The sequence below is a fragment of the Neophocaena asiaeorientalis genome, unplaced genomic scaffold, assembly GCF_003031525.2.
Source record: "Neophocaena asiaeorientalis asiaeorientalis breed wild unplaced genomic scaffold, Neophocaena_asiaeorientalis_V1.1 scaffold629, whole genome shotgun sequence".
Lineage (NCBI taxonomy): Eukaryota > Metazoa > Chordata > Mammalia > Artiodactyla > Phocoenidae > Neophocaena > Neophocaena asiaeorientalis.
Genome location: NW_020175468.1, coordinates 2406808 through 2425435, shown reverse-complemented (window position 1 = coordinate 2425435; position 18628 = coordinate 2406808). Strand labels below are relative to the sequence as shown.

Below are 18628 nucleotides of genomic sequence, written 5' to 3'. Positions count from 1 at the left end.
AGACACAGAAGAAAGTCACCTCGCATGTAAAGGGAGGGGGTGGGGCTCTGCCCCTGGAACTTCCTCTTTCTCTGAGTTCTTCCTTTCTCTTCTCTCTCGGCCTCTCCCTATCTCTCTCTCAGGCCTGCGTCCCCCTACTGCCACCACCCCTTCTGTCCTGTCCCTCCCACTGTTCTCTCACACCTCTAGGAGAAGATGTCAGCCCAGGACAGCTGCCTCAGCCTCATCAAGTACCTCCTCTTCGTTTTCAACCTCTTCTTCTTCGTGAGTTGCCTCCCGGCTCCCCAGCCCAGGCCCCAGCCCCTGCCGCAGCTGCCCAATCTCAAACCCCCCTTTGCCCACCGGCCATGCTCTCCCCTCCTCTCCCCAGGTCCTAGGCAGCCTTATTTTCTGCTTCGGCATCTGGATACTCATCGACAAGACCAGCTTCGTGTCCTTTGTGGGTAAGGGAGCTGGGGCAGTCCGGGTGGGCCTTCCTGGAGCAGGCATGAACTGGGCTCCCTTCCAAGGACCTCCTGTGGTCTCCCTCAACCCAGGGAGGCCCATGGTGCCCAACTCCCTGTTCTGATCGCAGGCTTTGCTCCACCACTTGCTACTGCCATAACTCTCCGAGCCTCAGCTTCTTCCTCTGGCAAATGAGTTGTGCATACCAGTAATAATAATGGCCATTTCTCAGACACTTCCTAGGTGTCAGATCTTGGGCAGAGGCTCATCAGATTCTCCCATAAATCTTCCCTCTCTTGAGGCTCAGAGAGGGGAAGACACTTACTGGATGTCACACAGCAAGGAAGTAAAAGAACAGATCAACACTAATAATAATTGTAGGAAAATAACAATGGGGTAATAGTCAAAATCCTAATGGCTCATATGTAATGTGTTTGCCCTGTGTAGAGGACCAGTTGAACACATGCCTCCCATGTGTTGCTCAAAACAACTCTAGGAAATAGATAACATTATTCCCTAGGTCTCAGGGAGGTTTAGATGGCTGATCCAATGTCACAGAACAAGTGATGGGGCTGAAACTATTGGGGGTGGGTAGGAGCTGATGGAGGAAAGAGAGACTGAGAACAAGAGGGAAAGACAGAGACTGGGAAGAAAGAGGGACAGAGATCTAGAAAGAAGGGAACAGAGATCCAAAGAGAGAGAGGGACAGAGACCCACAGAGAGAGGTGGAGAGAATCCCAGAAGAAAAGGGATAGAGAGATTCAGGGTGGGACAGGGACAGAGACCCAGAGAAAAGGATGCCAGGAGCCCAGGAAGAGGTCCCCCAGGTTACTGTCCCCCGCTTGGGTGGTGTGTGGGTATGGAATGGGGCTGCCTGGAGCTGTGCACATGGAGCCAAACGTCACTGCCTCTCACCTCCCCCAGGCTTGTCCTTCATGCCCTTGCAGATCTGGTCCAAGGCCCTGGCCATCTCTGGAATCCTCACCATGGGCCTTGCCCTCCTGGGCTGTGTGGGGGCCCTGAAGGAGTTCCGCTGCCTCCTGGGCCTGGTGAGTGCCCCTTCCCCCTCCATCCCTAGGCTCATTCACATCTTGCCCTCAAATAGAGCCCTGGCAGCTCCTTCATCCTGCGGAGGGATTCAGCCTGACCTCTCCACTCTGCCCCTCCCCAGTATTTTGGGACACTGCTGCTCCTGTTTGCCACACAGATCACCCTGGGAATCCTCATCTCCACTCAGAAGGTCCAGGTGAGTTCCCCTTCTCCCCCCGCCAACCCCAGCTAGTGGGTGGTAGAAAGAGACGGAAACAAAGGCAGACAGGGGCTGACATAGACAAAGAGAAATAACAGAGATAGAGAAGACAGAAAGAAACAGAGATACGGAAAGACAGAGACAGATGCAGAGACTAGCAGAGAGACACAGAGAAGGAGCTAGAGACAGGGAGGGCCAGAGAGACTCACCGACACGGACAGAGGAAGAGAGACACAAATCCAAAAGGAAGCAGGAAAACAAACAAACAAACCTCAGAGAAACAGAAGGCTCCGAGAAAGAGACAGAAACCGAATGAGATCATGGGAGATAGTGGAGAAACAGAAAGACAGACGATAGAAACAGGCAGAGAGAGGGAGATTTTGAGGGATAGAGACATAGCTAGCCATTTAGCGAAAAACCGAGGCCGACCTGAAGATGCTCAGGGACTACCTGAGGCTAAGACAACCACGGAGTGGCTGGAGTGGGTTGGGGCAGATGGCGGTGGGGAGGCAGGTGGTGGTTCATCCTCACTCTCGGCCTATCAGCTGGAGCGGAAAGTGGAGAACGTCGTGCTGAAGACGATCCAAACCTACCGCGCCCACCCGGAGGAGACGGCTGCGGAGGAGAGCTGGGACTACGTGCAGTTTCAGGTGTGTGAGTCCCCCACCCACCAGGATCCCTCCCTCTAGCTCTGGGACTCTGACGTGGCTCCGCCCACTGCCTGGAAGAGACTTGGCCCCGACGCGACCTGAGCCCCCAGCTCTAGGACCCTAAAGTAACCCTACTCACCTACTCCACCTCCAGCCGCGGCGACGTGGCCCAGTGCCCCAGCTCCCAGCTCCTGCAGTGGCTCCGCCCCCCGCCTCGACAAGACTCCACCCTCAGCCCCAAGGCCCTAGCGTGACCCCACTCCCTGCCCAATAGTGACTCTGGTTCCCAAGGGACCCGGCCCAAGTGAGACTCCGTTCCCTGGTCACTCACATGACCCCGCCCTCCCATCCATTTGTCCCCTCCCTGAGGCTGAATTGTACTGCCTATCCACTCTTCATTCCACAGCACGATTCTGCAGTTCCTCCCCCGAGCCCCATGACCCCTACCCCCGTGACTTGTCTCTCCCAACCTCATGTTCGCCTAATGTCTCCTGGCCCAGCCATGACCCCAGCCCAGCTCACAGTCCCCCACCCTGCACCCACCACTTAGCCCTCTACTCCCCAGTATGACCTCATACCCATCACCCAGTCCCCTGATCCCCCAAAGCATCTTGCATCCCTCCAGCCCCTGTTCCTCTGACTCTTGTCCCTCTCCTAGCTGCGCTGCTGCGGCTGGAACTCTCCTCAGGACTGGTTCCGTATCCCCAGCCTGAGGAGCAACGAATCGAGAGGGCATCGCGTGCCCTGCTCCTGCTATAACTCATCGGCGACCAACGACTCCGCAATCTTCGATAAGATCCCTTTCCCTCAGTTCAGCGGGCTCGGACAACTGGCGCGGCCCCGACACAATGCAGACATTTGCTTGGTCCCCGCGAACAGCTACATCTACCGTGAGGTGGGGAGGATTTGGAGCGCAGGACGTAGGAGGGGCCTGACAGGGTGGAGCTACGAGAAAGGGAGGTACTACAAGAGGGGCAGAGCTCCTACAAGGGGCGGGGTCTTTTGAAGGGCGGGGCCTAAAGAAAAGGCCTAGGCGAAAGGGCAGGATCTGGAACGCTGATGCCTGGGGAGGGGAAGGCTTGGACCGGCCGAAGCGGAGAGACTAGAGAACCCTGGTAACTATGGAAGGGGAGCGGTACCTGAAAGAAGGGTTAGGGCTGGGCGGAGGAGAACAGTGGGCCCAGGCTTGAGGGCGAATCCCCAAAAGAACCCTACCTGTAACCTCTCCCCTATATCCCCAGGGCTGCGCACGGAGCCTCCAGAAGTGGTTGCACAACAACCTCATCTCCATAGTGGGAATTTGTCTCGGCGTGGGTCTACTTGAGGTAATCTGGTCCCGCCCCCACTCGCGATTGGTCTAGATGGCCCCGCCCCAAATTGCGCGTCCAACCATTCTCTCAGGGAAAGGCTCAACCCTGGTACAGCGTCAGCCAATCCAGGCCCTCCTGAGGCTCCACCTGGGACGAGGGAGGAGACCTAGCCTCTGTGAGCCCTGATTGGTTGCGCGGAAGGAGCAGGCGTTCCCGCCCTTCCTCGCGAGGCTTCCATTGGTCCTCCTTGGCATATCAGCCTCCTGCTATTGGCCGCAATATCCCTCCCCTTTCCCCTCAGGTGAGTGTGGCGGGGCTGAGCCTGCTACTACCACGCAGCATGCTCCCCCGGGAACGCCAGCCGCAGGTTCGAACTGCGGGCCCGGCCAGAGCACCGATGGCAGCGGCAGGCGCTATGGTGTGCTGAGCAGCAGCGGGCGTAGCAGCAGTCTGTGGGTTGGCTGGGGCATGGCGGTGCCTGCCCTAACTGGGGGGACAAGGCCCCGCAGGGTAAGCTGCCCATGGCTCTGGGGCCCTGGCCCCTTTGGGATCAAGACGAGGAACAACCTGAGACCGGGAGTGTAGGCGCGGAGATGGAGGCCGAGATGGAATTAGAGGCCGAGACGGAGGGCGAGATAGATAAGCCTCCGGAATAAAGGACTTTGGGCTTTCTCCGGATCACGCGGCTTCTCAGACTCTAGACCTATGCTAGACGCAGCTGGATTCCCTTTACCCCACCCTATTCCTTCCTGCTTCAACTCCGCTCCCACCCCTCCCCGGCCCGCCCTTTGGTGTCCTACCCAATGACCTCTAGCCCTTTTACCCTTAATTCCGCCATATTCTCCAAACTCCCGTCCCTGACTGAGTCTTTCACGACCAGGCCCAGTTCTCCCTCTAGTCCCGCCCATCTCCTACCTACTCCCTTCTCCACACCTCCCATGACGCAACCCCGCCCAACTCGAGGGCCCTTATTTTCTTCCCCTGGCCCCACCCCCTAGGTTATTTCCCTGGGGACCCCCAACTCTCCCCGGCACCCCCTCGACCTCTCTGACCGCGTCTCCTTTCTCTATAGCTCAGCTTCATGACGCTCTCCATATTCCTGTGCAGAAACCTGGACCACGTCTACGATCGGCTCGCTCGGTACCGATAGGCCCCGACCTTCCCGAAGCCCTGCCCCGCCCCCCTCAAGTGCCCTGGGCATTTAGTTCCCTGTCGCCTGTAAATATTTGTTTAATCCCCAGCTGGTCCCAGCCATTGAGCCCTCATTCCCCTCGGGGACCCAGATGTCTGCCTGACCCGCTGTTGTCACCTCTCCCGTGGGACCTGGGGTTTCCGGCCACCAGCTTCCTGCCCCAAAGACACCTCATTTCTTTGCCTCTTCTGTCGGCCTACCACCTCCCACTAGATTATTTTTAGCCCAAACGCCAAATAAATCCCCTGCGTTTTGGTAAAATAGCTTTATCCTCTGTCAAAACACAAACCAACACACTTTGGGGGGAGGGGAGGAGAAGGAGGCAACACAGCCTAGCCCCACGGCCCATTTAGAAGAGGACATGAGATTTAAAAGCCTCACCCCACTGCTTGCCCAGCTGAGAAAAAGTCATGACCCTAACACCCACTTATAAATATCTCTTGTTATATTAAAAAAAAAAAATATTTCCAGGGCCCACCTGGCTCTACTCCTGCACAGAAAGGGTTAACCTTCAAAATTCAATATCAGGGTCCTGGGATGGGGCTGGTAAGGAGAGGCAGATTGGGAAGAAGGGGGTTGCTGCAAAACAGAGAGGGACAAGCCAATGTGTAACTGGGGCCCTCCAAGACCTCCAAAACAGAGAAGGGGGAGGATGCCTGTCGGAGACAGAAACCAGTGCTGTCCCACCGGTTGTCTCACTCCTGTCCCCAGTGTCAAATGCTCTGGAGTGATCTGTCCTTTCAGACACCCCTGTGAGGTCCCAATATCAGGATCCATCCTTTCCCCTCAGTCCCAGCCCATTCAACTCACCATTGAGCTTTTAAGGTCCTAAGAGGGAGCAGCCCACCCACCCCCACCCCCCCGCCAAGTAAGAAACGTGAGGAAAGCTGGAGGTCCTTCCTGGGAGGAGGGTATTCCGGGGGTGAGCCACTTCTGGGGTCCCCCTTCAGTCCCTGACCAGGCGGTAAATGTGGTGCTGGGCCCCCCGCTCACTGGTGGAGACCTCGAAGACATAGGCGGTGCAGAGCAGCAGTTCCTGGGTGTCTCTGTTTGTCACCACCTGCCAAGGAGGCCAGGAGAAGGGGTTTATGCTTAGAAGGGAGGGCAGGGAACACTGTGCCCTGCCCGAGGAATCATGGGATACCCAAGAAAGGGATCCCCACCATGTCATGTTCCCCCAGGTAGATGGGATGCCAACATGCCAGGTTCTAGGTCTCACCGTCAGTAGGGAGGGGCCTCATATCAGATGCTATATCACATTACAGGGTCAAGGGGGTCCCCACCACATCATACTTCCCAAAGTTAAAGGAGATTCTACCATATCATGTTCCCTGGGCTAAGGTTAGGTTCCCTGTGAAGGGGGTCCCCTAGGCTGAAGATCCACTGTGGGGTGTCCTCCAGGTCAATTTCCCTTTTATGAGAATGCTGTGGAATCCCCACCATAACAGTTCCCTGGGTAAACGGGTCCCCTAAGCTAAGGGTCAAGTGTGAGGTCCCCACTGTGTCAGTTTCCCAGGTAAAGGGTCCCTAGGCTGAGGGTCTGTTGCAGGCACTCCCCTCCGTATCAGGGTCCCTGCTGAGGCCCAGCACCAGCGCATCACCTGGAGGATGGTGAAGTTCTCCAGGACACTGTTCATCATATAGCGCTCAGGCAGTTGGCGCAGCTTGTGCAGAAAATTCACCAGGTACTCGCACATGGGTGAGCGCAGTAGGCGGTACACGAACCTCCCGTCCTCCAGCTGGGCACGCTCCGTCTGAACCAGGGGACAGGGAGTGGAGGGGACAGTGACTCAGAGACACAGGGGTCGCCCCAGGAATTGAGCCCCACTCAGATGCCACACCCACTCCCCACTGCCATCTTCCCTCCATTGTCCCATCCACAGTGACCAAAGATGGGACCCTGAACCCTTGGGTACCCAGCTCAGGCTCACTGAGCCTGGAACTAGGGACCCCTCCAGCCCCTCAAAGCTGTGCTCTGAACCCTCAAAACCCTCCAGGCCCTCAGATACCCTCAAACCCTCCAAAGACTCTCCATGAGATCTCCAAAGTCTATTTGACCTCTGTACTTGAGAACCCCCTCAAGGCCTCCGCAACCCCTAAGTGTGACCCTTGAACCTCCTTGCCCTACGGACTCCTCCAAATCCACAAGAACCTTTTGAATCTTAGTGACTGTAAATCTCTGTACCACACAGTATCTTTAAACCCTCAAAGTGACCTCTACACATCACTTTGGAACTCCGGATTAGCTCTAAGCCCGTGCATTAAAAGAGGTTAGGACACCCCCCACCCACCATGCAGACCCCCAAAGGCCTGAGCTGTCGTGGCTCCCAGTCCATTTAGTCTGCACCCCCAAAGTGGCAGGTGGCTGGGCACTCACCCGCCCAGAGCTCCACCCCTCCAGCCTCACCTCCACCTTCTCCACCACCTGCTTGCCAAAGGAGCAGACCTTGGAGGAACAGGTGAGGGTCATGTGCTCCAGGCTCTCGTACTGGCTGCTCACTCCATAGAAGCCACCACTGCTACCGCCGGCCCCCACCTCCTCGCCACTCGGGCCCCAATTCAGGTCCGCCTGGGGATGGGGAGGCACAGGTAAGTTGGAGGGGGTGTCCCTTATAAACAGTGGGGACTCTTCTAAAGTGGGAACTGTGCTTCATGGCCTGGTGTCACCCATTGCCCTGCAGTTGCCCATCTCTCTTCCTCAACATTTAAAGTCCCCACCTCTCCATGGGCCAGTTTCTGGAGAAGACCCACCGTTCCTTCCATCAGTGTTAAACATGTCTGGGTCCCCCATGGTCCTGACCCTCTCTCCTCAGTAACTTCCCCACCAAGGAGGCCCTGGAATTCAACTTTTTCTCCTGAAACCCCCAACTCAGGTGTTCAGCCCCTTCCAAGGGCCTGGTTACTAAGGAGGCAGCTATTCCCTAGCAACCAGAGGCTCTCCCTCAGGGCCCTTCCTGACCCTGGTTGCTAAGACAAGTGGCTATTCCCTAGCAATGGGGCATGGTGAGGTCTGGGGAACCCTGACTCCTCTCTAGAAAACTCTCCCAGGCCCTTTCAGCCAATTCTCAGGTGTCAGATCCCTTCATGACCCCAGTGGCCAATTGGAAGACAGTCCATTAGGCCAAGTGGAGCCTAATGAAGCCTAAGACCCCATCACACCTTTGGTCTGAGCCCCTTGGTCACCTTCCCAGGAGGCATATCTCTTCCTTTTCCTAACTGTAGTTGCTAACTTGGTCAGGTCATTCTCCAGGGTGGTTTAGTGCTCTCCTCAGAGGCCTGACTCCATCCATCACCCTGGCAACAGGGCCTTGTGAAGCTAAAGAAAACAGAAGGCCTTCCCGGCCACTCCCCTGCAGCCCTTCACATACTGGGCTTCTGAAGGGTTGCTCTCCAGACCTGGGACCTTGTGAGGCGTGTCTTAAGCCCTAACAATGCCTAAAACTTCAGCAGCACATCCTCAGAGCCGTCTCAGGCCTCCACATCACATACCAGAATGCTTTATAACCATGGAAGCTACGGGCTTTCTTTCTCGGAGACTACGTATATCCCTCCACAGCCCTGGTTACCACAAGAGTTAGCACCACCTAAACATTCAAATATTGATTGAACCCCTATATATAGCATCAGTCATTGTACTGGACACCACACCAAATAAGCCTAAGAAACCCTCTTATTCACAATTACATACCTGGCTCAGGGCTTATATACATTAAGTGCTCAATAAATGACTGCTAAATAAATACAGGACTTTACAAAGCCACTCCCCAGCTCCTTCAGTCCCTTCCTCAAGGCCAGACATTCTTAGCAACAGGGTCTGGTGAAACCCAGTAAAGCCTCGTCCCCTCTTTAGAGACCAAACACTCCAGGATTCATTTGCTAAGGGGAAGGAGCCATTCCTTAGCAACAAGGTTTGGTGTGGTCAGGTGGGACATAGGGAAGTCTGAAATGTCACAAGCAAATCCCCAGGGCCGTATAAGTTGCGTGACTGGGTGTGGCAAAGTCTAGTGGGACCTGGGGAGGCTGGAGGTCTCCACACCTGCACTGGTCCCATCCAGAACTCCTTGGTGTTCCTTGCTGCTGAGGGGGCTGACACTCTGAGCCATGAGGACTGGTAAGGCCCAGGCTGACCTGGTTAAGTCCCGAGACTCTCTGTTAGAGCCAGTGGCCTTAGCTAGGAGGCCACGTGACTCGTGAGCACTTTTGTTTTTGGTGGTGGAACTCACCCAGAACTTGACCAGGAAGAAGGCGTGGGGGGGCCCACGATCATACAGCTCCCGCAGACCACCCTTTTTCTCAGGGAATTTGTCATAGATCTGCCGGACGTCCACACTCTCGAGGGGGGGCGCTCCGGGGCTGGGGCAGTGCTGGCTGATATGTACAAACAGGTGCCTCTGGTACTGAGGAGGGACAGCCACGGGTGAGGAGTGGGAGATGGGCTGGACCCCCAGCCCTCGCTGCCCAAGCCCATCCCACACCCCGTCACCATCGCCACAGCTCCTGCTCGCTGTTCCACTGGGCCCAGCTCTCAGGCACTGTCCCCACTCCCTGCTGCCCCTTTACTCCCACAGTATCTCAGTCCCCAAGCCCTGTCCTTACTTTCCAATTCCCTGCCCTGTCCCCTGCTCACCATCCCCACAGCCCTGTCCTCTCCCACCCTCACCCCAGCCTTCTCCCTGGCCTCCCAGCCTCCAATCTCCTCTTCAGTTCTTCACTCACTGGCTAAAGAGCTAACCCTGGCCCTCCCCTGCTCATAATCCTCCCTTGGCTCTCCAGTACCCCTAGGACAAAGCCCACACCCCCTCAACCTGACCCTGTATTTAATAGGTATTCATGGATGGATGGATGGATGGGTGGAAATCCACAGAGCCCACATCAGGACTTCCTATCTGTTCTTATTCTTATCACTTCTGTCCATACCTTGAAAATATTCCCCTTCTTCTCTTCCAATACAAATCCTCCTTCTGTCTTTCCAAGCCCAAGTCCGTCCAAATCTGCCTCTTCCTGAAAGCCTCCCTTGATCGCAATCAGATGGCATCTCTATACCCTACCTTTTCCGTGGTTCCCCACTACCCTCTAAACAAAGTCTGGGTCCCTCGCTCAGCTTGGCAATGTCAGTTCCTCCAGAACCAGCACCTACCCACCTATCTGCAGCCTCACCAGCTCCCACCATATTCAATTATTTGTTTCCCTGAAAACTTCATGCTGTTTCTCTGTGTCTGAAACATCCAGTTCCGCACATGGCAAATTCATCTCAGGGAAGTCTTCACTCACTCCCCAGGTACAATTACTCCTCTGTACACCCACAGAAATGTGAGCTTCCCCTATCCCAGCACACACTTGCTATTCAACAGACATCTGTCGAGAGACCTACTGTGTGCAGGCACTATTCTGGGTCCCAGGGCTACCTTACCTCATGGAGCTACCGGCAGAGACAGAAATTTTAAAAAATCATTCCATGGATATAATATAACCTTCAGAGAGTGACATATGCTATGAAAAAATAAAGCATAGTAATGCTGGCAAGACTGTCATTTTCCATAAAGTGACTTGGGAAAGCCAATCTGAGAAGACAAGCGATGGCCTGAATGAATGGAGGGAGAGAATGGGGATATCTGGGGAAAGGACATCCAGATGCAACGGCCCTGAACCAAGTGTGGGCCTGGCATGTTTGAGAAAGGGCATGGAGGTCAGTGTGGCAGAGCAGAGTAAACAAGGGTGAGAGGGCAGGAGGTAAGATCAGAACAGAAATGAGGGTCAGATCAACCAGAGCTTTGTAGGCAACTGAAAGGACTTTAGCTTTTGTTCCAAGTGAGATGGGAGGGTTTTAACCTCATCTGACTTGGGTTTTACCAGGACCACGATATACAGAAACTGGCGTTTAGGTCACTATGGCAGAGACTCTGTTCACAAATCCCAGTTCCTTTTCACACAGCTAAACTACATTTCCCAGGCTCCTTTGCAGTTAGGTGTGATCACATGACTAAGTTCTGGCCAATGGGATGTAAGCAGACCTAATAGTGGCCACTTCCAAGCCAGATTCATAAAACCTGCATAAGTCTTGACTCTCTGCCTTCCACCATCTGCCAGCCAGATGCAGAGCATCCAGCAGCATCTTCTGAAGCCCTAGAAAATGGCAGAGCCGCAAAATGGAAGAAGCCTGGATTCCCCAAATCACTGTGTGGAAGGCTCCTACCAACCAGCCACACTGAAATGTTAATGAGTGAGAAACTTCTATGTTGTTCAGTCCCTGAGGGTTGGGAGTTATTTCTTCTAACAGTCAGTCCACTCTGACTAATATGGCATCTGTCTCCATCCTAGGCCAGGAAAGCTGGCACCTAGAAACAGATTTTCTTCTCCAGGCTCCCAGTATCCACCCCAAAACCTGGCACACAGTAGGCACTCAAAAATGTTTACTGAATGAATGAACAATGTCCTGGATGATGTCCTCTGGCCTTTCCAATCCATGACCCCATGACCTTCCACTTTCTTTATTCTAGTAGGTTCTCAAAGTGTGGTCCCTGCACCAGCAGCATCAACATCACCTGCGAGCTTGTTAGAAATGCAAATTCTCAGATCCTACACCAGAACAACTGAATCAGAAATTCCAAGGGTGGGCCTAGCAATCTGTGTTTTAACAAGCCCTCCATGTTATTCTGACACATGCTAAAATTTGAGAACCCCTGCTTTATGCTTTCCCTTCCTATAACCCCCTTCATTCCAAAACTCCCCAGTGACTATCCCAAAATTTCACTCACAGAGTCAGCTGCATCCGGAGGTTCCACAAAGGCTGAGAACTCTACCAGCTGCAACCGAGCAGTGCCCAGAGCCCGAGCCTGCCAGGCTGGGGGTGATGGGGCAGGTGGGGGCAAAGCAGGAGGTGAGAGGGCTTGGGGGGGCTCGTACCCTAGAGAGAGAAGAACAAACAATAATAATTGCTAACATTTATTGAATATATCAAGCACTGTTCTCTCTTGCCTGCCTCCACTTAGAAGCTGAAAAAGCTAAATACTCACTTTCCCAGCCTCCCTTGCAGCTAGAGGTGGCCATGTGACACAGTCCTGGCCAATGAGACGTTAGGGGAAATCTGCTGGGGGGCTTCTGGGAAGGAGTTTCTTCCTGAATGAAAAAGACAGAACTTTGGGAGGAGAAAGCTTTTGGCTCTGGCCAAGTCCTGCTTGGAATGTGTTGCCTGGAGTCACAACAGCCATCTTGGGATAATAAAACAGAGGCCAAGAGACTTGTAGAGATGCCAGTTCTGGTATTGCTGAGCTGCTGAACCAGCACAGGAGCAGCCCACCTCCAGATTTTTTGTTATGTGGAATCATTAAAGCCTTTACTGTTTAAGGCACTGTTAATTTGGATATTCTGTAACTTGCAGCCAAAAACATTCCCAATTGATGAATCTGTGGAACCTGAGAGCTCTCTTTCACCAATGTGAGTACTTAGGACCACATCAGCATGGACTTCTGGAAGCCATCTTTGCTACCAGGTAAGCAGAGCCTGCCTGGGAATGAAGCCACCACAGAGGAAAGCAGACCCAGGCAAGTCCTGATGCTACCATTTGAGCCCCTGGATCCAGCCATGCCTGAAGCCATAACTCCTGAAATAACAGTTACCTGAACCAATAAATCCCCCCCGCCCCTTTTTTTTTTTTGGTCATCTAGCTTGATTTGGGTTTCTGTCATGTGCAGCTAAAGACTCTTGATTAATATATCAATATCCCTGATGTCCTTTAGGTCAGCAAGTGACAGACCATAAACCCAGTAGATCTGGCTACAGAGGCCAGGCTCTTAACCACTATAAAGTCTGTGACTCATCTTTCCATACCCTCACAGGCCCTGCCTGAGAGCTGGATCTCAGTAAGAATGTATCCCCTGATCAATGGAAGGTTGAAGGAAAGGCAGTCAGGGCTGAGAAGAGAGAGGGGAAAACAAGAGAGGGTGCGGAACAGGCTCTTACCTGGGAGGTCAGTAGATGGAGGAGTCAGTGACAAGGAGAACGGTGTCTGCGAGAATGGCTTCACACTGAGGGAGAAAGGAAACTGGGAGTCAGTAAGAAGGAAAGATGCTAATCGTACCATCTAACATTTACTGAGGGGCCATGACAAGCCAGACCCTGTGCAAGTACATTATGGGCACCATTTCATTGAAGCCTCAACTATACTTCAATAAAATAAATGTTTAAAAAATAAAATAAAATAAAGCAGGGCTGTCCAATAGAATTTTCTGCGATGATGGAAATGTTCTGTATCTGTGCCATCCAATACAGTAGCCACTGGCCACACGTGGCTACTGAGCACATGACCTGTGACTACTGAGTATGAATGTGGCTAGGATATTTGAGGAACTGAATTCTTTTTTTTGGCCACGCTGAGTGGCTTGCGGGATCTTCCTAACCAGGGGTTGAACCTGGTCCACAGCAGTGAAAGTGCCGAGTCCTAACCACTCTACCGCCAGGGAATTCCCAAGGAAGTGAATTCTTATTTAATTTTAATTAACTTACATTTCAATAACCACATGTGGCTAGTGACTGCAGTATTCGACAACAAGGCTCTAGAAGCCAATAACCTATGGGTAGCCCAGGAGATAGTGGTGAGGAGACTGAGATGTCAGAGGGCAGGCAGAGGCCAAGTGTCAAAAGGTCAAGATCAGAAAGACACAAACTCCATGGACATTTAGACCTGAACCCGCAGAAACCATAACCTAGTACTTGCCATCCCAGTTCTGAAATCTAAACCCCAATACCCTACCCTCTTATCCATTAGGGCCACGGCTCAAATGCCACCTCCTCAGAGAGGCCTCTCGTGACCCCTGTCTAAAAAGAGGATATATACCCTGCTTTATTTCCCACATTTATTCTTTTCTTATTAATGCTTATTTATTTATCTATATGTTTATTGTCTGCCTCCTCCCCTCTCCAAGTATATAAGCTCCACGAAAGCAGGAATTCTAATTTGTTCAATGCTGGGTCCCCAATACAAAAAGAGTACCAGGCACTTAGTAGGTGCTCAATAAACATCTGACTGACCAGCCAATGGCTTAATACTTCTCTCGGTTTCTGGAAGTCCCCAAACTTTCACACCTCAGGGCCTTGGCACATGCTGTTTTCTCTACCTAAAATATTCCCAACTCCGTTATATACCTTGCTAAGTCCTACTTGGCCTTCAGTGTTACCTCCTCAGAAAAACCCCCAGAACTCTCTCCGTCACCCAAGAACTTGTTTTGATTCTCCACACTACGGCACACACTTCAATTTTGTTTTTATTTAGGTGATGATTTAATTAACATTCGTTGCCCCCATTTGACTATCAGCCCCATAAAAGGTGGGACCCCGATGCCCAGTGCGATGCTTGCTGAACCACCCCTCCTTCCAGCCCAACCCTCTCCCCTGCAAACCTGTAGTTCCTTCAGCCCCCAGGGACTTGTTCTGACCCTTTCCTTTGTCCCCATCCAGCAGCACCTCCCCAGCAAACTTTTTTCTCTCCCAGCCTGGATCCACTGCCACCTCCATGGGCTGAAAACTCCATTTCCCATGAGCTTCTGGGGCCCTTTCTATCTTCTAGGCTTAAAACATATCCTGTCACCCTCAAGGCTCTCTCAGAGCTGAAAAGGGGCCCATTTTCTTCCTTCCGACTCTGAGAGAAGATAAAGAGCCCTGCTCTACCCTCAGGCCCAAGAACCCCCTTTATGGGATGAGAACAAGCCTTTCCCATGAGCCTCTGGGGCCCAGACAATCTCACTGGGAGGTCATTATCCCCATGGGCATCCTACAGGCCCCTCACATTCATCACATCAATCCCACGCTGAGCTTATTTCCTCCTCAAACCCACTCCTTCCCCAGGTTGCACATTTCTGGATGGTCCCACCAACCCCAGTCACCAGCCAGACCCCAAGCACTCTCCTTGCCTCGTCCCTCCTTCTCAGTCCATCAGGCCCCAGCACCATCCCTCCTTCTCCTCTCTTCCCCATCCCCTCCTCACTATCCCAGCTCAGACCTAGTCTTCTTCTCCGGATCACTGCCCCAGCCTCCTCCCTGGGATTCAAATTCAGATAGCCTGACTCCAGAATCTATGCTCACAAAAGAGTTGGGAGCTGGAAGATGGGGTGAGAAAGGGCTGGAGGTGGGGGGAGGGGGAGCAGGTGCTGAGCCAGAATAGGAAGTACTTACTCTGGAACATTCCAGGGGGGCCCAGAACCCCCCGACCAAAACTGGAAAAGCTCTGGGGTCTGAAGAGACAAAGAAGGGGGCTCAATCAATTTCCTGTTGAAACTGCAATCCCACCGCTCCAGCCCTGAACCCCACAATCCCCAACCCAGGCCACCTGAGGACCGGCGGGACCAAGTTTGGCCTGCAGGGAAGGTGCTGAGATGAGCTGGGCTGAGGACATGGTGGCCATTGTCTGGAAAGCCTTGTCCTTGGAAACCTGGTCCTGGAGGAAATGTTGGAGGTCCATGTTAGTGGGAAGTCCCAGTCGACACAGGAAGGGTGGGACAATGACATGGCAGGGCAAGCCCGCAGAGATGCAGAGCCAAGGCAAAGGGTTGGGTGAGGGTCCAAATCCCTCTCACTACAGCCCCCGGCCCCTCCTGGCCTCCTCAGGAATGTCTGGGAAAGGGAGAGGGTGGGAGGATGCGTAAGGGGACTTACCACATTCAGGGCCTGCCCATGGGGGTGGGTGAGGGTGCCAAAGGAAGAAAGAAAACACGACTTAGGAAATGAGGCCTGGACTGCCCCACTCTACCTTCCTGCCCTCCCAACCCCTATAGTCCAGCCACCCTGAGCTGAGCGATGGAAGGAAGTGGGAGCAAGGGATGATTATAGAACAGAAAGTAGAGAAAGCCAGGCCTAGAGGAGGAAAGGGGTTCCCAGGCCCAGAATAAAAGACAGCAATGAGGGTTTCTAGGTTCAGAAAGAGCCGGAAGTGGAGGTTTCCGAATACACAGGCAACAGGAAATGAGACTTTTAAACCCAGAGAGAAGAGACGGTGAAGGTTTCCCAGCCCAGAAAGGAGGGGGACAGTGAGATCCACAAAAGACCAAAGACTGGGAGTGAAGGTTTTCAGACTTAAAGAAAAAGGATGGGGAGGCTTCTGGGCACAAAAAGAACAGGAAGTAGTGGTCCCCAAGTCCTAAGGAAGAGGCAGAAAAGACCCCATACTCAGAGGAGTAGAAAATGAAGGTCTCAGGCCAAGACGGAACAGGAAATCCAGAGGATGCAAAAAAGAAAAGGGATATGAACATCTCCAAAAGGAAATGAAGATTTCTGGGCACAGAAAATGCAGGCAGGCAACATGGAAAGATGAACCAGAAGGAGACAAAGAGGAGATCCTCACAGCATAAGAGGGAGAAGGCAGTGAGGGGAGGGGAGGAGAGGAGAGGGAGGATGAAGACAGCAGTAGTCAAAGGACAGGCCCAACGACCCATCCTTCTTGCCTGTCCTAAGCTAAATCTCGGTCCCCCTCTCTCTATGACAACTCTTCCTACCCAGGGTCTCTATTCACCCCCCTGCTGGGCCACTAACCCCCACCTTGGGTCTCTGCTCCCCTCATCTGTCTACTTCTGTGTGACTCTGTCCCCATCTCCGGGTCTGTCCCCCACCCTGGGTCTCTCCCTCTTTCTCTGGACCTCTGTTGCCCTCTCTCTCTGGGTCTCTGTCCCCCTCTCTCTGGGTCCCTATCCCCCCTCTCAAGGTCTCTGCCTCCCTCTCAGGGTGTCTGCCATGGTCCTTTGACCTCTACCTTGAGCTTGGACTGGATTTCCCTCGATTTCCTTCGGGCCAAAACCTGGATATGACTAGAGACCTGAAGGGAGTGACAAAGAAGCAGATTCAGGCCACAGCCACTCACCCCTTGCGTCCCGTACCCCTTCCCTCCCTCCAGGTGTCCCACGGAGCTGCTGAAACACGAAAGATGACAAATACATAGAAAGTGCCAGCTATCTTGGAGTGTAAGAACACAGATGTGTCCATAAAGGCTATTCTTTTCTCACTAACACTACTGATCATCCCAAGACCCAGCAAATCCGGGTCTTATTTCTCTTCCCCATCCTTTTCTCTTCTGGTCTGTCTTACCCTCTAGTTCTCATGCAACTGCTAAGAGAACTACACCAAAATAGGCACAGTTAGAGTGTACTAACAAAGGGGCCGAAAGGAAAGGCAAAAACACATGAACAAGCCTCTCCTCAATGTGAATCTGCTGGTAGGCTGACCCTGACAAGACAAGCCCACTCCAAACAGAAGCCCACAAGGCAGTCCTGAGACCTGTTTGCGAGTTCGAGTCTTCCCTGTTCTCAGCTTGATGTAGCGGGCAATCAGTTCATTCCGACCTGAAAAGTCAAAGATGGAACAGAGTTAGACCTTCAGCAGAACTTCCCAACAGAGAGGACACCAGGGGAGGAGAGAGAAGCAACATTTCCCAGAGGTCCATAGCAAGCCGGGGGCTATAAGGGAGAGGAATTATGACTGCAGGCTTTGGAGCCAGGCTGCCTGGATTCAAATCCCAGTTCCTCCACATACTGGTTCTTTGTGGCCTCAGGCAAATCATTTAGCCTTGCTGGGCCTTGGTTTCCTCATTTGTGCAAATGGTGATGCTAACTCCTACCTGAGTCATTCTGAGGATACAATGTGCTTTTATGTGAACTGTGCTTAGAGCTCCATCAGTGTTGCTTAATATTTTTATTAACCAGTGGGGGCTAAGGCAAAAGAGCGGGCTGGACTCACCATACATCTTGCCTTCATCGGACAGGATGATTTTCCGCCGGCCACAGGGTGGGTAGATGGCCAGGGCCTCCTGGAAGCTCTGCTCGATGTCTGGACTCCAGACACCCTCTGCGTCTGGGCCCCCGTCTCCCCCCGCCCCCTCACTGCCGCCAGTGCCCTCCTCGCTTCCTTCCTCACTTCCTGTCCAGCCGCTGCCATCGTCCAGGGGGGCCCCAGCCCGGGGTTCCCCCATCTGGGCCTGGAGGAACACAGAGTTCAGCAACATTCCCTTGACCCACCCAGAGGGACCTCAGAGCAGGGTGGGATAGAAGTCCAGACTGCTGGGTCTGAGAGAGGAGGCTGGGGGCACCCAGACCCTTGGATCTGAGGGAGAAGAGGTTTGGGGATCTGGACCCCTGGGTCTGAGAAAGGAGGGGGCTGGAGGCCGAACTCCTGGATCTGAGGGAAGCAGGAGACTGGGGGCCTGGACTCCTGGGTCCTGGAGGAGAAAGGGGATGGATTTCTGGGGAAGCTTAGGGTGAGAGCGTTCTCCTGTGTTCTCAGGGGAGCCTGGATTGTGATGAAGTCTTGAAGACCCCAGAGTAATGACTAGTGTCCAGGAGGGCTGAAAATTTGGGTGTGGATTACTGGTTTAAAGAAGACAGGAGTCAGAGCCTAGTTGCAGGGAAGGGGGACGTGGGTGAGATCTTCTCAGTCCCACCCCGAGAACAGGTGCCAGGATGTGAGCAGCAGCTGCTAGAAAAGAAGGAGGGGCACAGGCCCTAGTAAGGCTGAGGGGAGATCCAGAGAGAGGGGGACAGAGACTTAGAGAGAGAGGACAGAGTCCCAGAGACAGGGAACAGAGACCCAGTGTCGGGGGACAGAGACCCAGAGGGCAGGGGACAGAGACTCAGGGCACAAACTCAAGCCAAGGCCAGGAAAGACCTACAGAACCACAGACTGGGGGACAGGGGCGCCCTGCCATCAGGAAAGTCAGAACAAAGGGCCCAGGCGTCCCCTCCCCCAGTTTCCCACAACCCCCATCAGGGGAGGGGCTGGCCAGTGAGAGAGCCTCCTCTCTGGCCCC

At 53.5% G+C, this 18628-nt stretch overlaps 2 protein-coding genes across 7 annotated transcripts in view; one reads left to right on the top strand and one right to left on the bottom strand.

Moving 5' to 3' along the window:
- The first annotated feature begins 73 nt into the window (after positions 1-73).
- CD37 (CD37 molecule) lies at positions 74-5108 on the top strand. 3 transcript variants are annotated; one of them, XM_024768194.1, is made up of 9 exons: positions 74-264; positions 371-443; positions 1369-1493; positions 1616-1690; positions 2239-2343; positions 3002-3238; positions 3585-3668; positions 4726-4793; positions 4895-5108. In XM_024768194.1, exons 1-9 carry the CDS (start codon positions 196-198, stop codon positions 5067-5069), a joined length of 1011 nt encoding a protein of 336 aa, XP_024623962.1. In that variant the 5' UTR covers positions 74-195; the 3' UTR covers positions 5070-5108. The 3 variants fall into 3 exon arrangements, with proteins under 3 accessions (XP_024623962.1, XP_024623963.1, XP_024623964.1); XM_024768195.1 differs by lacking the exons at positions 4726-4793; positions 4895-5108 and adding an exon at positions 3955-4715; XM_024768196.1 differs by having other exon boundaries at positions 75-264; positions 4726-5108.
- Positions 5096-18628, bottom strand: part of TEAD2 (TEA domain transcription factor 2) — a 14470-nt gene continuing 937 nt past the window's right edge. Inside the window, exons 2-13 of one of the 4 annotated variants that reach the window (XM_024768191.1) lie at positions 17563-17800; positions 17104-17168; positions 16583-16645; positions 15493-15504; positions 15167-15274; positions 15013-15071; positions 12805-12869; positions 11601-11749; positions 9069-9242; positions 7253-7414; positions 6447-6599; positions 5096-5905 (exon numbers count right to left, since the gene is read on the bottom strand). In XM_024768191.1, the coding sequence (XP_024623959.1) occupies positions 5792-5905; positions 6447-6599; positions 7253-7414; positions 9069-9242; positions 11601-11749; positions 12805-12869; positions 15013-15071; positions 15167-15274; positions 15493-15504; positions 16583-16645; positions 17104-17168; positions 17563-17794 (1356 nt within the window). In that variant the 5' untranslated portion in view covers positions 17795-17800 and the 3' untranslated portion in view covers positions 5096-5791. Of the gene's footprint in view, positions 5906-6446; positions 6600-7252; positions 7415-9068; positions 9243-11600; positions 11750-12804; positions 12870-15012; positions 15072-15166; positions 15275-15492; positions 15505-16582; positions 16646-17103; positions 17169-17562; positions 18361-18628 lie in introns of those variants that run through there. The other 3 variants (XM_024768190.1, XM_024768192.1, XM_024768193.1) reach the window with 3 other exon arrangements.

Coding starts and splice junctions, on each gene's coding strand:
- CD37 (XM_024768194.1), top strand. CDS start 196: ATGTCAGCCCAGGACAGCTGCCTCAGCCTCATCAAGTACCTCCTCTTC. Junction 3,239..3,584: donor ACAGCTACATCTACCGTGAG/GTGGGGAGGATT, acceptor CTATATCCCCAG/GGCTGCGCACGGAGCCTCCA. Junction 4,794..4,894: donor GTCTACGATCGGCTCGCTCG/GTACCGATAGGC, acceptor TTTAATCCCCAG/CTGGTCCCAGCCATTGAGCC.